The sequence below is a fragment of the Dufourea novaeangliae genome, unplaced genomic scaffold, assembly GCF_001272555.1.
Source record: "Dufourea novaeangliae isolate 0120121106 unplaced genomic scaffold, ASM127255v1 scaffold177, whole genome shotgun sequence".
NCBI lineage: Eukaryota > Metazoa > Arthropoda > Insecta > Hymenoptera > Halictidae > Dufourea > Dufourea novaeangliae.
In genome coordinates, this window is record NW_015374070.1 from 2,297,948 (window position 1) to 2,313,984 (window position 16,037).

General features: G+C 41.0%; 1 protein-coding gene and 1 long non-coding RNA gene across 2 annotated transcripts in view; one reads left to right on the top strand and one right to left on the bottom strand.

Annotated features, from left to right (window-relative positions):
* Nucleotides 1-1,628: 1,628 nt before the first annotated feature.
* LOC107190323 (IQ domain-containing protein G) lies at nucleotides 1,629-8,164 on the bottom strand. Its single transcript, XM_015579115.1, has 6 exons — nucleotides 7,976-8,164; nucleotides 7,799-7,872; nucleotides 6,622-6,862; nucleotides 5,679-5,885; nucleotides 4,602-4,733; nucleotides 1,629-1,826 (listed from the first exon to the last, which is right to left on the bottom strand). The coding sequence occupies exons 1-6, from the start codon at nucleotides 8,162-8,164 to the stop codon at nucleotides 1,629-1,631; spliced, it is 1,041 nt and encodes a 346-aa protein (XP_015434601.1).
* A 4,090-nt stretch (nucleotides 8,165-12,254) lies between these two features.
* LOC107190384 overlaps nucleotides 12,255-16,037 on the top strand; it is a 92,631-nt gene continuing 88,848 nt past the window's right edge. Inside the window, exon 1 of the long non-coding RNA XR_001516248.1 lies at nucleotides 12,255-12,353. This is a non-coding gene — a long non-coding RNA (uncharacterized LOC107190384). The remainder of the gene's footprint in view (nucleotides 12,354-16,037) is intronic.

Genomic DNA, 16,037 nt, shown 5'->3' on the forward strand with positions numbered 1-16,037 from the left:
TCCCCCTCCCCATTCCCCGCTTCGCAGCCGAAGGAGCCCTCGAAGGTTTGATAGCCCTGGGATACAAAAATCTTAATCCAGGTCTGGGTAAGAGTTTATCATTCCCGATCAAAACTTACATATCACTTATTCCTCGCATTTTTTCTACTTTTAGCACCCCCCCCCCCACCATCCGAAAACACTGTAACAGAAATGTTTGATAAACGGGAAGCCGCGTGGTATGTGTGGAAACGTAGCGCCCCGTTTAGTCGATAAATAACGTCGTCTCTGAAAACAGCCGCAAGGGCCCTCAATTATTGTAATAGTGTATTCTATGAGGACGCAGAGAAAGACAGAGAGACGTAGAGAGTGTGTTTCGTGCTGCATGTGGCGGAGGTCGGTGAGCCACGCGGGAATATTACTGGTGTTCCGTCGCGGCGTTTCTGAACACCGCAGGATCCCAGGAAGTGCTGCACGGGAAATGAGCTTCTTGCGTGAACAATACGCCCGCGGTGACCGTTCCTCAGCTTCATATCGCGTCAGGAACAAGAGGAGTTGTGATTTCACATGGGATCATCCGTCGAAGGTAGTGGATACGCCCCCTCCTTCTTTTTTTTCCAGTTGATTTCGAACGACCTCTGTAGACAGATTTTTGCGTCCTCTACCGATGTCAAAGAGACATCGAACAATTTTTGTAATAAAGATTAAACGGTTTCAGGTAAAATGAAGCAGCAATAACTTAAAAGGAAACAGTAGTACAGTGATTACTCGATGAATGCGACACGAGTAACGGCGATATTCCCACCATTGCGCGCGTCGCCCTCTGGAATCAATCAAAACAGAGTAAAAGAAGTTAAGCAGAGACTCTGTTTCGGGTTAACAACAAATTTATGAGCTGCTGAAAACCTTTCCGTCTTGCCATGAATGCTCCGAAGCGGACCCAAGTACGCCGCACTCATTAAGACATTACTGTAATAACACCTTGAACTTAACACCTTGCCGTACTTCGACGAGTCTAACTCGTGATCATAATTTTAGGCCGAACATGAATATCACGAGTAAGACTGGTGGTGTCAATTTCGGGCCATATATTAGGCACTAGGTATGTTTATGGTGGATGTAGCGGTTGATGGGGATAAGGGCTAAAATTTAAACAATCTCGGCAGTAGGGAACCTAACCAGAAAACTCAGCATTTCCGCACATATCACCTTGGCCTGGATTTTGCCGGACTAAATGGTACGGCAATGTATTAATTGTACAATCAGTTATAATTTTGAACTGTATCGACCGTAACAACATTCTTCACGGGACATCTTTGTATCGTTAAAGCAATAAGGATACCTTGGGTGATCAGGTTAGGTGCCCAGTTTGCCGACATAAACAAAGTATCATTGTGTAATTGGAAGTCTCGTGTCTTTTATTCGGAATTTTTTCATTCGGATCATAAATATCCCGTTATTTCTGTTCAAGATTCCGTCATTCTACTATGAACAAAAAGCATTTTCTTCACCAGTGGTGGTGGTGGTTTACAAAAACCGAATCGCAAAAGAATAGAGTAAATATTGTTTCGTTGAATCATTGCTCGGGTGTTGGGTCGCGTGTTTGCACGGTAACAGCGTTAAGGGGTTCCATCGAAACAAGCCGGTGGTTATTTCTTGGTCTTAGCCCGCCTCTTCTTTTTCTCCTCAGGTCGATACGGTCCCAACTTCCGGCGCACCATAACACCCCGCCACCAGGCTTGAATCCTGATCGCGCCACTTCGTTCACGCTCCTTCTGCTCCGTTTCTTTCCTGAGTGCCTCTTTCTCCGTCAGACACGTGTCTATGAATTCCTGTTTATGATGATACTGGAACGATGTACGTATATGATTTTACTGAAACGCCGCTGGAAGCATTGCATTCAGTGATTAGTGACCGGCAGGGGCGGGGAGGGGGCGAAAGAAAAGGCGGGAAACGAGGAAATGAGCGAGGAAGCGGATAAAAAAAGAATCCAACATGACCGTTGTTTTTCAAGTCTAATCGTATTTTTATGCCCGGTCTATTGGTGTCGTTATTTATGTTCTCCTCCGTCGGGAAACATTCTTCCGAAGTAATAGGGTTCGATTCTTGGTTGGGTATTGGGTGTACCTTGTGGTTTGGAGCTGTTGAACTGAATAAAACATGATTGGTTAACGTGGCTTGGAAAGATCAACACTGTCGAAGTTACATAAAGCCTAATTTATTGGGAATATCAACGGAAATATGAAAACTATTATATGAGTATACTATGCGCAGAGTAAAAAATAATGTTTTATTTTATTGCGATAGTATCTTTTTTTATTTCTGTTTCTCAAAGTTGCAAACTTCTTGGACTAGTTTGAATTACACGGCCGCCATATTGGATTTGCTGATGTACATATATTGTTACTCATTACATTATATTCTTGTTTAGAAAAGCAGAAAACAATGGCGATAATAGTTAGTTAGATTGCGAAAATCGGAAGTAAATTCTATCTGCAAAGTGTGTTTGGAGTTATGTTAACGCGTCCGCCGCCATGTTGGATAAACGGCAACTGACACTGAGTTTTTACTTCGCGTCCCGCGTCGTAATTGGAATATTCATACCGTAGAACAACATGCAGTCATCAAACTATGATCATCGTTGAAGACAAAACGAAATTCATGAAATTCATTAGTGAACAGTTGAATATTTGATTAGCAGAAGGAATTACTTGAGCACTTCTATGTTGACACGCGTTAATTAGGGGTTTCTCATCAATTCATCGAATACCGTCTGTCTTATAAATAAATTACAAACTTTGTATATTCATATTTGAAAAATAAATAAACGGGGAACTTTAATTCTGTTCGATAATATTTTTAAATTATTTGCAATCAAATGAAAATCCCGAACGCGGTAAATAAATGTCCGCGTAACTCTCGTTCCCCGTGAATTGGCCTATGCAAAATTGGATTTTTCATAAATATTCCTGTAGCTCGTTCGGATCTTTCTCTACACACACGGTACGTGTAAAATCAGCCAAGGAGTTTTCTTTAATATTTACGATGCGGCTGGGCCGTTGGAAATTATGAGATTGCATGACGGAGATTTTTTTCGTTTCACACTTAAGGAATTTCACGTGATTTAGAATGGCCACAAACAGGTTCTTGACACGAGTTATCGATTTCCCGGGGTAGGGGGGCAGAATTTCCGCATTGCACGTAGATTCTAAGCCTACGGGAGCAAGCTACAGAGCTTGATTTCCAATAGGCTTAACGTGAGACGGGTAAATCACCGGATCACGCCGAATAGTTAATGAGACAATGATTGCGTTCGCGCGACCGGACCAGTATCTTTTTTCTGGGAGACGCGCAAATCCCGTATAATCGACGAAAACACAATTGCATCCAGTGAAACTTCCATCTACTTGTGGATTACATTTACAACGGATATCAATAATAAATCAACTGTCGTTACAGAAGCCGTTAACAATAATTGAACAGACTTTTTTATATACAGTTGGTCATAAATGTATTCAGTCACCATCTGCATTAAGCGAATTTTGCGTGGAGTTGTAATTAGGTTTGCAAAGAAATAACTATATAAAAATGGTAAAATAAACTAATAAATGTTCATTAAAAATAGATTTTGATATAGTTTCTGATTTGTAAACCTATTTATACTTTCACGCAAAATTCGCTTAATACCTAAGGTGGTCGAATACTTTCGTGCCTAACTGTATTTCAAACTTAACAATTCGATGTCGGATGATGCAGTAGTACTTTTTGAAAACAAAAAGTGAGAGCGGTTGACGTAGTAGGAAGTCTTTTCAAAAACAAAAGCTGAGAGCGGTTGACGTCGTATGTAGTAGTTCTTCCTTAAATAAGAACTAGAATAGTAAAATATAGGAAAAAATCGCTTTTCCTATATATAAAGTCTGACAAATAAAGTTAAGTAGTAGTTTCTAAATATTTTTAGAAAAACCTGAAGTTATACCGTCAGCAAAGTCTTAATAAATTCTTCAACAGGAGACATAAAAATATTTCGAAAATATAGTTTCTTATAAAGCTGGACAGTTCGATAAAACAAGTAATATTTCATTTAACACGTTGACTGCCACAGTGAAAAAAACCGTACGTAGTAAGACACGCTTTATTTCGTTTCCGAAGTCATAAATCGTCGAAAATATATGTGTTTATTTATGTTTATGTTTTACATCATGCTGCGATATCAATTTTCCGCAAAAATTGTATAACGGTAGTTAAATAATCCAGCATCTCTTTGCAATGTACGTGTTACCCATATTTGGGTGACGTGGCAGTCAAAATGTTAGTATGAAAATTATTCCGGTACTGTATATGGTTTTACCAAAACAATATTTACCGAACGCTTATTCCAATCGTATATCTACAATGTTAAAGTTTCTTGTGTTGATTGAAGAGACGTAAGGGGGTAATCGTTCGAAAATATATAAGTCGGACGAGCGAGATGTGCTTCAAGTCGCGTAATACTAAACTCGTCTTCGTGGAGGCAGTGATTCTTTGTTACCGTTTTTGATTAATTCGATTCGTTCGAATGGAAACATGAAGGAGTCGGAAACGCGGGAGGAAAGAAAGGTCTATTGTTTGGAAAGCTAGAGTACCTCTTCCGTAAGTTCCTCCAATTCCTTTCGACGAGCCGCTATCTCAATGCGTAGCTGCCGGATTTTCTTCTCGTGCATTTCTTTCTCCCGTACGTAACGTTCCTCCCATTCCCTCGTCTTCTCCTCGAACGACTGTGGGGTTTGAAAACGGGCTCGTTCGGTAATCCGCTCGAACATTCGATTCGTCGCGAGATTAGAATCTTTTCTGTTCCACGAGACAACACGAACCGAACGTTTATTATTGTCAAGGCGTTTTGGAGTAAGCCGTTTTGGTTTTCGAAAAATGTATCCTCACTATTCATGAGCATAAATGGCACTGTGGCGGTTACATCCCGTGGTCATCACCAGAGGACTTCTGAGCCGATTTCTATCATGTCATAGCATCGTTCCTATACACAAGGATTTCTCTGAAACCTATACAAAATATTCTGCTCTTCGTATTCACCTTTCTGATTTACTGTCACTTCTGAGATTCAGATTAGAAGCAGCAATAAGCTCATCGTTCACTGGTGAGCTTGTCTTCGCAGTGCAGGTTTGACAGATGTAATAAAATAAGTGGACTGGTGGAGGAGAGAAAAGGGTCGAAACCGCTTCGTTGTGGGCCTGATAATGGACTCATCGATTTGTAAAGGGATAGGGTACAAATAGGAATCGGTAATGGTGCGTATCCACTTGTTGCGTATCCTTGTATCATATCACCGTTGTGTATCAATGTAGCCGGGTAAGCGTTGCATCGTTGCGTATAAAAATTATCGTGTGACGATACGATATGAGAATACGCAACAAATGGATACACACCTTAACGGATAGGGTAACTGTGGGGAAAGTATTGCGTCTCGGTAGCCCTCTGGTAGCGAGTGCAGTAAGTCCCGCCACAATTGCAATCTGGGAACGTTACATCGATAGTTTATACGTGACTTAAACAGGAAATCACGCGAAAAAAGGTCCAGGCCACCGGTTACGTGTTAAGATTTCGTAATGAATCGTGAAGACCGTAGAAATTTCGACGGAATTTCCACTACAACAATTGTCCCGTCGATTCAACGGAAACTTTCGAAACAGAATTCAGCTGCTCACCTTTATATCACGTGTCAGGAACATCGTGCGCTGGTTGTGAACCCGTTCCTCGTTTTTCTCGCGCGTCCGGCACTCGTTTAATATCTTTTCCAACTTTTCTATTTCCATGTCAGCGCGCGCCGCGTTCTGCTCGTATCTCGCGGCCTCCCACGCGGTAACGTAATCCAGCTCCGCGTCCGCAATTAATTTTAGTTTCTCTATGTCTCGCTACGTTGTTTGAAAGGGTGGGGATTACTGGTACCCGCGAATTAAACATATACCAGGGGCGCGAGAACCAACGGATACACTCGGGACAACTAGCTTCCGATTTCGATCATGAAACACGAGGGTTGCCGCCATCTTGGTTTCGCCACTAATTCCCGAATAGTGTTTCCTACATACATTATTGCTCATAAGTGTTTGCTCATCCATATTAAATTCACTTCACTAAAACAATCTGCCAAAATTTTCAAACAAACTATATTCACTTTTTACAATAAGGCCCTGAAAGCGACCAAAATTTCAAGTCATTTATATTGAAAGTTTTTAGAGCGAAGCGTAAATGAAGAAGTCGTAGCCTTTCTTTGATGGAAGAGTCAATGTGAGTGATATCGAATCTCTCCATATCGAAGTCAATTTTGACTCATTTCTTATAGGATCTAGCCGGGTAAACGTGGGAAAACGGTTCCACCATCAATCTTAGTATTTACGTTTACCAAATATTTGCCTAAAAAAATACTGTGACTAATTTCAAGTCTTTATCCCCTCTCACAAGGGTTATACGGGGATAACAACCCAAAACTTAATAATTCTTTTTCTCAATAAGTAGTTAAGATATTTGACTTATAATAGTATAAGGACTAGATCCTTATATTATTCAGGCGATCCATTTTTTCTCGCGCCTCAGTGTATCAATGTGTCAGAATGATCGAATATACTTTGATTCATTCAATGAAATAGCTACCTTCTCTTCGGCGAGCGCGTTCAGTATACGTTTCTTCTCCTCTTCGTTCGCGATCTTCTCCTCGGCGATCGTTTTCTTCAGTTCCGCCGCGAGTTTCTCCAGCCTCTCGGTTTCCAGACGCAAAGTCTCCTCCTCTTTCTCCTGGGCTATCAATCTTTCGACCTCTTTGGTCAACACCTCGAACGTTCCTTTCTCGCGGACCTCATCCTTGAGGTCTTCCATGATTTTTTGTAAGTACAGGCTAGGGACGTTAATAAGAACCGAAAAATTTGAAAAAGTAGCGATGCATTCTTTCGTCGCTTGTCGAGTCGTCGTGTGTTCTTTCTGATTTGGATGCAAGAATTTATAACAACTACAATACACAATTGGAAGAATGTTATGTAACAGTGAAGGGATATTCGGTTGTTGCTGACGTCATGACTAGTTTGTAAAAATCTATTAGACAGAAATTGAATTTTATGAAAGGGATGTGTATTGAGAATTGCATTGCATATTTGTGAGTTAAAAATAATCAATTGTCACATCTTGTACGGTAGTAAACTAGGGTATAGTTCACATATACGTGGATCAAAGTTCTATCCACCACAATTAATTTTAATACTACAAAGTCTACTCACGATCACGTGAAAAACAATCGAACAAAATCTACATATTCTGCAATTATAGGGTAAACAGTACTAAGAACATCGACTCAACAACCTTTTTATATTCTTCTTAAATTTAATATTTTTGGTTGCTCAATTTAACGTTAAAACTAGAAAATCATGACGAAAAAGATTTGAAAGCCATAAAAGGGTCGACACGTTCTAATGGCCATTTGTCTTAGACGAAATATGTATTTACAAGAACAATTCCCTCGAGGAAAAAGTAAGATTCTTCTCTTATTTAGTACAGAATTAACAAGTACAATTTACACAACAACTTAATATACCGATACCCAAATAACGGGTCAAGATAAAGAGTTCAAGCCTGAAGTGGCCTTTTTTTGTTCGTGGGGTTTCGTGCTTTCGCCGTACGGAATAATTCAGTCCAGGATCCAGTGGCCAAAAAATATCGTGTTTATTACGCGACTGAAAAGATGAACATTCGCTGTGTTTATTCGCAGCGGAGCAACCAAATCGAAAGGAACTACTCGACCGAGTCGACACAGCGCCCAGTTCCAGTTCTTCTCGCGGACCTGTCTTCGTGAAGTTTCGCGGACACAGCTTGTCCTTTCAGTTCCTCGATTCTCGCGATGTCGTCGGGGCTGAGCTGCATGCTCGACAGTTCCAAGTCGCTGCAAGGTAGAATTTTATTTTCCCCGAGTTCGATTTTTCGTGATCGTTTTCACTCGACTGCGGCCCCGTTAAAACGCGTTTGTGTAACGTACGTACTCGGTATCGAACAGAATGCACTCGGCGATATCGTTAACGTCCTTCGCTGGTTTTTCCAGAGTGTTGTGGTAAATGACCAGAGCGTTCGTGTACTCCTCGAGCATGGCCAGGATCACCGATCGCTCCTGGGGGGACAACTGCGATGTGCAGTTCCTTTCGACCCCGGCCATTCAGGCGTCGAAATTTCTTTTTTTTTTCTTGTGCCCTTTCACAGCTCCCTAGGCGATTTTAACCTTCGACGGTGAATTGTCAATCGTCTTGCCTCGGAAATGAATTCGAAATGCGATTCGAAACAAATGAGTATTGCTTCAATTTATTACTTTGTAGTAGCGTAAGCGTTGTCTATCCAGCTTAAACCCGCAGAGAGATGAACACAGAGCTCTTTATCATCCACTGATATACAGAGACAGTTTACCAACTCAAATGGAATTCTTCAAAACATCTATGCCTCACTAACGCCAAACACTACTCAATGAAGTGGAAATTGAGCCTTCAAAGAAATTCACAAGACAATACGATAAGCTACAAAACTATACAACGTTTAATACCTTTTTTTTTTAAACGTGACATGGGTGATCACTTACTTCTATGCCGCGGCTGAAATGTCGCAGTTTCAATAGGAAAATTGCAACTGGATCTATCGTCGATCTAATTCATGGCCGGGGGGAATGTCGAGCAGCCGGCTGTAAAACTAATCATGATACGGCGCGCTTTGGCAGCAACTAAATGCTGCTCGATAAAGGTGGCTCGCGGAGCTTTAAAACACGTGATACGGTTTGATCCATTTGGGCCACGTTGCCCGTGGAAACGAGCACGTCGGGACGCCTACCGGCCTCCCCCTCAGACTAGTATTTATACCCTCGCGTTGTTACGAGCGGAATTTCGCAGTACTTAGCAATTTCTGTTTCTTTTCTGGCGAACTGGCATCGATAACGCCCCGCACCACCCACTCCCGCCGCTAACCTCTCTCGTGAACTAATATTTTTCGTCCATTGATTTGTTGAACGAGTCGCCGCCGTTAAAACTTTTTCGCCTCTCACTGAAATACCGCGACTGTATTTAGCGGACGCACTAAACTGAAATGAATATTAACGCTTAATCGTCCAACGATTTCACGCAGAAAACTTAGGCTCCATGGCCCGTGAAATCTGTTTTTTTTTTTTTTTTTAGAAAAAAAAATGCATAACGTTGTTGTCATTAGCGACACTCTAAACTCGTATTAATAGGGGACCCAAGAATTAAACGTTCATGTCTTTAACTCTTGGATTATAGATTGTTAAAGCCTCCGGCTGGAACAATCGTAAACTGTAACAGGATCTCACAGACACGTATTTATAAAAAGTCTTTATGTCGACATGCATTAGCGTGAATTGATATGCTCTCTAGGGTTATTTCGAAAATGTTTAAACCCCCTATATAATTTTCACGGCCTTCCAAGCACGTCACCACCAACCATCATATAATTTTTACACTGATATCCGAATGTATCGATATAATTGACACGCACAGAAAGAGTTCCCGAATTTTGAAACGGCCTGTATAAGTTTCACATTCACTTAAGGAGACACTCGACCATCCAGCTTTTATTAATAATAACCGTAGCCAGTCGGTTTTTCAGGCAGGATTGAAGTTTCAAGTGTGTAAAAGGAGAAAAAATAGCGAGGGAATGTCAAGTGAAGAACTGTGAAGCGGTCGAGTTATAGGGGAGCCAGCCGCGTTAAAGCTCCGCCGAAGAATTCATCGGGCTAAGATGTCCTTGTGGATACTGGACGGACTTCTCTTTCTTCATCCTGGTCCACCGATTGTCTCTGCCTCCTCTCCCCAGTCGGTCAACGGTGGAAAGGCTCGTGGGGCACGTACCATTCTGATTGGAAAACTTTTTCGTACTTGGTCGACTTTAATCGAATCTACATTAACTAAGGGCTTCGTCGCGAGTCGATTTTAGATCGGCTTCGCTTCTGGATTTCGCCTGTATCGTTTTATTCACGAACTCGGGACAGGCGATAACGCCCACGGTTTCGTGCAGTTTGAGGACTTCCGAAATGTACAGTTCGTATATTAACTTCTTTTTCAAGGTGATCGGTATAACGTTGTATACAATCACAGATATGGGATGAAAGTACAGGGATTTCATAAATGAACAGACTCGTTTATTGTTTTGAAAAAATTATATTTATAATGAACAATTGGCAAAAATAAGTACTACGATAATAGAAAGGATTTTCTATATGTCCACCATCTATCTAAATAAGGTCAAGTAAACGTGTAAGAAAAATTGTTGCATCGCGTAGCATATTTCTAACGTTAAAATGTTGTCGATAATTTATTTGTGCATTTCGTACACCTTCAAACTTATACAACTGCACTGTACGATGCCATTTTCTGAATTAATATTAACATATAAAACTCCAGCAATGGCCGATCACAGTGATATTAGAATACACAAATAAATTTGTATACGAACATAAACAAGACAAATTATCCAGTAAGATAGAGTGATATCAATTTTTCATGTGCCCATTTATAGTCCCGATGTTTTTTATATTATCTAATGTTTCGTCCTTTCTTGAGAATATCAGAAGTTTGGTTCACAGCTTGTCTACAATCTGTCCGTCATGGACTTAGGGGACACTTTGCCGATACGAAGGAATGCAAAATTAAACACGAAAGCTGGTTTCATCTTCGACTTTTTAAAATTGCTTTCTCCGCTCAGAGGGTATAAACGGTATAAAGAACGTAAAAAGCAATTTTAATATTAAGCGGTTATAGATGTATCTTTTTTAAATATTACCTATACATACTATGTTATAATGAACGATAATTTATGTATATTTAATGATACGATAAATTTTCATCCGGTTTCGTAAAAGAGAAACTTTGTAGTCATTTTCATGAATGAAATAATCTTCGTACAGCCGGATCCGGAAGCACCTTCAACGAGATAACGCCCGGCGAAGACCGACGCGGTCATTGCGCGCGCCAACTTCAAATTACACCTAATTTGCATTCCCGGGGGCCGCCGGTAGTTCGGGAGATGTCGTTTTTAAAATCTCAGGCTAGATTTAATTTACGATAAGTCGGGTTAGACCTCAACAATAACTTGTTTCGCCCTTAATTAACACAAAAAACACACCCCGAGAAAAAGAAAGAAAAGAGAAGAGTGAAAAGAAATTCCAATAAAATTCGAAGTTCGTGTACAACTATTACATCAACATTATTTGCTTTCAAATATCGCTATTTTGTTAAATTGCGTTGCATTTAATAGAAATACGTCGTTCTCAAGACATTAACTTTAAGCCTAGAAAATACGGTTAGTTTTTTGCAGACATATACTAGGACATATTTGAGAGGTTATTCTCATATGATCTGTTTCACTCTCGAACCGTCTGACAACATTGCAGAATGCCTTTACCGGGTCAATACTGATTCAAAAAATTTTCGTTATACACACAGAAGACCTTGTTTATTATCATTTCATTCAAATTTATCGTCATTATCGCTACGTTGAGAATACATAGGTGGGTCACAGGTGACCCGGCGTCGTTCGAGTAACGGTTTAAACAGTAGAGCGGGCGTCGAGCGTGTTAAGTCTATTTTCGAGATAGCGCGAATCGACTCTAATTACGAGTTCGTCGGCAACACCGAAGCGAATGGGTCGGGAGGGAACGCCTTAAGCCGAAAGTTTGACAAACGGGGGTGGAAAGAGGAGGGGGTGGGGGATAGGGTAGAGTCGGCAGTTTGACAAAGGTGACAGAAACACGTCGGAAACATCGGTAGCGGGATCTAATGCGCTTCCGAAAAGTTTTCCCCCGTTGCACAGGAATCCCGGTATCGCGGTGTGATTCCGTGCGGGGACCGCGGCGCGCGGTGCAGTGACAGTCCGAAGAGAGGGGGTCGGTGCGCATGCGCAGTGCCGAGGCGGCGTCGCGGTTGCGCGTTCATCGTGGCGAGTGTGGCGAGGCGCGCGAGGGCGGTGTCGGTGGTGGAAGCAGGGAAACGTTTTTTACCCTTTGCGAGGTCGGTCGCCGCTCGTCGTTGTCATCGTCAGACCGTCTGTCGTTTCGTTTGTGCACGCTCTCGCGGTCGGTGGATACAGTGAGTGGTCTCTCGTTGTTGTTCCTGTAGTCGTCGCGAGTCGATAGAGGAACGCCGCGTACTAACCACGGGCCGTGGTCCCCTAGCCTGATCCCGTCATCGTTTCGCTGGTTCACCGACAGTCGCGTATGATACCTCGACGTGTCGAGCTGTCGAGAGTCAGCCCCGATCACGGTGGAATCGACGGTTATAACCTGTCCTCGTCGCCATCGTCATCGGCGCCGTCGACATCATCGTCGTCAGTCCCGATCGGCTGCGTCGCGGGTGAGTAACGGTATAAACCGACTCTCCTTCTTTCGTCTGTTATTTTTTTTTCCTAACTCTCTCTCTCTCTCTCTCTCTCTCTCTCTCTCTCTCTCTCTCTCTCTCTCTCGTGCGCGCGTGTGTGTCGAACAAAACGTACGTTGGAACGCCTCGAGGTTAACCTAGTTGCACGAGCTTTTCGACCGCCCTCGTGTTTATGCCGCGAAAATGCGAAACGTTTGAAACGCCGGAAGTATACTAGCGTCTAGCAGCGAACGAGTCGCGCGGGGATATCGCTCGACATACGATTGTCGATGCCAGAACGATCGTACGGTATTTTATCCGGTATCCGTTCGTTTCTCGATCTCGACCCACCGGGGATGGATGGGAGTGATTATCGATCTATCGGTTCCTCGGCTCGCAGCACCGCCGCTGATTTAGGAATCCCGTGGGGAATTCCATACCTATCAAGATTAACCTAGTTACCAATCTTCGAACCGCCCATCCGGTTCTTCCCCCCCGAAACTGAGAAATCCACGAACGTGTCCGACGATTCGATGTGCAATATTGGTGGCGAAGTGACGGAGGAGTTTAGAGATATATCCGGGTGTCGCCGTAAGTACGCCTCTAATACGATGTCTGTTAATCTATTAACCCAGGATAATATTTCGATCGTAAACAGATTTACGTGGCCACGGTTAACCCCCCTGCGGTAATATGTTAAAGCTGAACTCGAATGAAATTAATCCGACCAAGATACTTATGCAATAAAAGTAAATACAGTGTAGGTTATACGAACGCAAAATATTCTGGTACAGTTAATTGCGAGTATTATTGGGTAAATAAATAAAAAAATACAATATTGCTGAAAGTTAAGGTTCAATCGAAATGACGAACTAGCGGACTTTTCCGATTAATAGGTTAATGAGTTGTGTTGTTACTACATAGGCTCGGTAGTCATGCAATAATTTTGTCATTTGATATAAACGTTGGTTATACATTACTTTTACTTATTCTCGCTAAATGTCTCTATAATTTTGTCAATTGTCATGATAATTTTCATGGAAACATTAATCTTCGTAACAACACGGTTCGTTGAAGGATATTAGGTATAGGCAGTTCAACCCATAACATTAATAAGTTCGATATGACCAATAATTCTCTCAAACATAACTACACCCGTGAATTGTGAATAATTATAGTATCAATATTTAGTCATATAAAGATAATGAAATATGTTATAATTCAGAAATATACAATAGTAGGTATGTCCACTGTAGCAGTCGACAATAACAATTTGTTTTACTGACCAACAGTTCTCATTAACTGTTTTGGCTTCGTAAACTGTCTGGCGGTTAATTCGTTTAAATAAATGCGAATCGTTCCCTCAAAGTGACCAGCATAAAGAAACGAAATTATCCAGAAATGTTTATCGGCATGTTTGGCTGTACAAGCACTTTGGCGGTTAATTTAAATACGTTAATAGTGCGTTTTCCTCAAGATGGGTAACGCAAACAAATAAAGACTCAAATCAATTACTACCGAATTTTTTGGTCGCACAAACAGTTTGGTTGTTAATTTAAATACGTTAATAGTGATTCTTCCTGGAGATGAGGAACGTAAACAAGAAAAGATTCTGAAAAATTTCTACCGAATATTTCGCTCCTAAGAGCAGTTTGACGGACAATTTAAATAAATTAATACGGTTAGAGTGAACAGTTTCCTTGAACCTAACCCAGCGAGACTGTAGTGGGACACGCAGCGTCCCGAATTCTGTCAGGGTTAACCCAGTTACGGGATCTTCGGAACGCCCTCGTGTTTACACCGCGAAAAGTACGGGATGTTTGAAAGTTTTTTTTTTGCGCCCTTCCCGAATGTGCCCCATCATGTGTGCCCCCTCCCCGTATTCGTGAAGTTTGTACGCGTCTGCTCCGTGACATCGATACTTGAACTAAATTGACGACATTAATTAGGTCGTTAATTGCCGAGTGTGCTCAATGAAGAAACAAATAATGAGGCTCGATTTTTTTTAAAAATCGTTACACGTTTTTTTTCTGTTACTGTGAATACAGTGAACTTCGAGTTTGATTACGACTGCGGATGCAAAGGTAACTTGTTTCGGGAGTGAAACTGTCCGTCACACGGATTTCTGGTGCGAAAATGTTGCGTTGAAACTACTTTTGTTGCATCAGTTAAGGAATCGAGGGAATGATAATATAAACGACTTTTAGAACGAAAAGTTTCACGAAGTACGTATACAATGGGGAAATCAGGGCTGTTTCTGTAGGAAATTTTTATTTGCCGCAATACGTGATTTTAGCGACGATTTTTCTTCATTATTTCATATGTTGTCGTTGCTGTCATTTTCACTCGGAAAAACTGTACATTCGAATATCTAAAATGATAGGTGATATGAATGCTTGTTTTATACATAATTACGTAAGGTTAGTTTAAATTTCGTTTAAAATTCGATAAGTTTTGTTTAACAAGGTATCTTGAATGTGTAAAATTTCGTTAAAATTTTAACACATTAAAATGATAATCTGTTACAAAACAATCATTTGTGTCTTATGTGTTTCGGATACATTCGTAAACATAAAATGAAAGAAAATACTGTTCTTGCCAATGATATCCGACCAGTCCTTCGAATCTACTTTGTTCCGAATAAAACGAGTGGAAACGATGTTATTTTACCTTTTCGATTTATTTTTTCGCGGTGGAATCATATCACGTTGTCGGGGAGGATATTCCAGCACAGAAGGAGATACTTTCGTGAAAGGGGATTTACCGAAACAACGTGCCAGTGACATGAGATCGAATTGATCAGACGTCTCGCTGTTTCACGGCATAAATGGATTCTCGGTATTTCTTTGTTTTTTTTCTTTCACTCTTTCATTATTTTCCCTCTCACCGGACACAGTTTCTTCGATTATATGTTGGCCCCGGTTTCGTTCGCCGTACGCATGAGCTTTTGCGCGGGAAAATTCCTTCCTCCCCCCCCCTCCCCCTTATGCGCCCGTCGCGCGTTTCTAATTAACGACAGTCCCGCGGCCGAGTGGTTAGTTTACATACGCGTCAGGTACGGCCATTGTCGTGTATTAAGTGCGCTATTATTAAACGTGTACCGCGAACCGACTTAAAAGGATTATTTTACGTGGATACGAATTACTTTTACGTGTCCCCGTATCAGTTTCCTTCTTTATTCATAATACAGCTTCGGAATAATGGAGTTGGGAAAAATAAACAACAGGAAATAATATTTACGATCATTCGATGTAAAATCTCTTGTTTTTTTAAAATGTATTATTATGTGGGTGTACTAATAAGTAGTCTACCATTTTTTTTCGTGAAACAACGTATTCGTTTCGGAATAATTCAAATACTTGCCCTGTTTTAACGGTGTTCCTTATTTGTTTCTATCATTCTCCGCTATTTCGACTGAATACATAACATTGGAAATTAGATTCGAAAGAATATCTGTTATAAGTATGTAATTAAGATTGGAAAAAGTATATTCTGAATCAACAATTTATTGCCACTATATTGGTACTATAGTGAATTGCTTATTGGTATACCTGATAATTTTAAATAGATAATAGATAATAGAATAGTATTTTCAGTGACATAGTAACCTGTTAAAGATTCGTATTACTTTCACATATTGCCCTGAGATTCTCGAAACTCACTATGTATTTCAATTCAAGT

Bases quoted from the DNA above. Each gene is read 5' to 3' on its own strand.
- LOC107190323 (XM_015579115.1), bottom strand. From the start codon at position 8,164: ATGGCCGGGGTCGAAAGGAACTGCACATCGCAGTTGTCCCCCCAGGAG. The intron at 6,863-7,798 runs GTCCGCGAGAAG...TAACGTCCCTAG, and splicing joins GCGAAACTTCACGAAGACAG to CCTGTACTTACAAAAAATCA. The intron at 1,827-4,601 runs GTACTCTAGCTT...ACATCGTTCCAG, and splicing joins TGGAGGAACTTACGGAAGAG to TATCATCATAAACAGGAATT.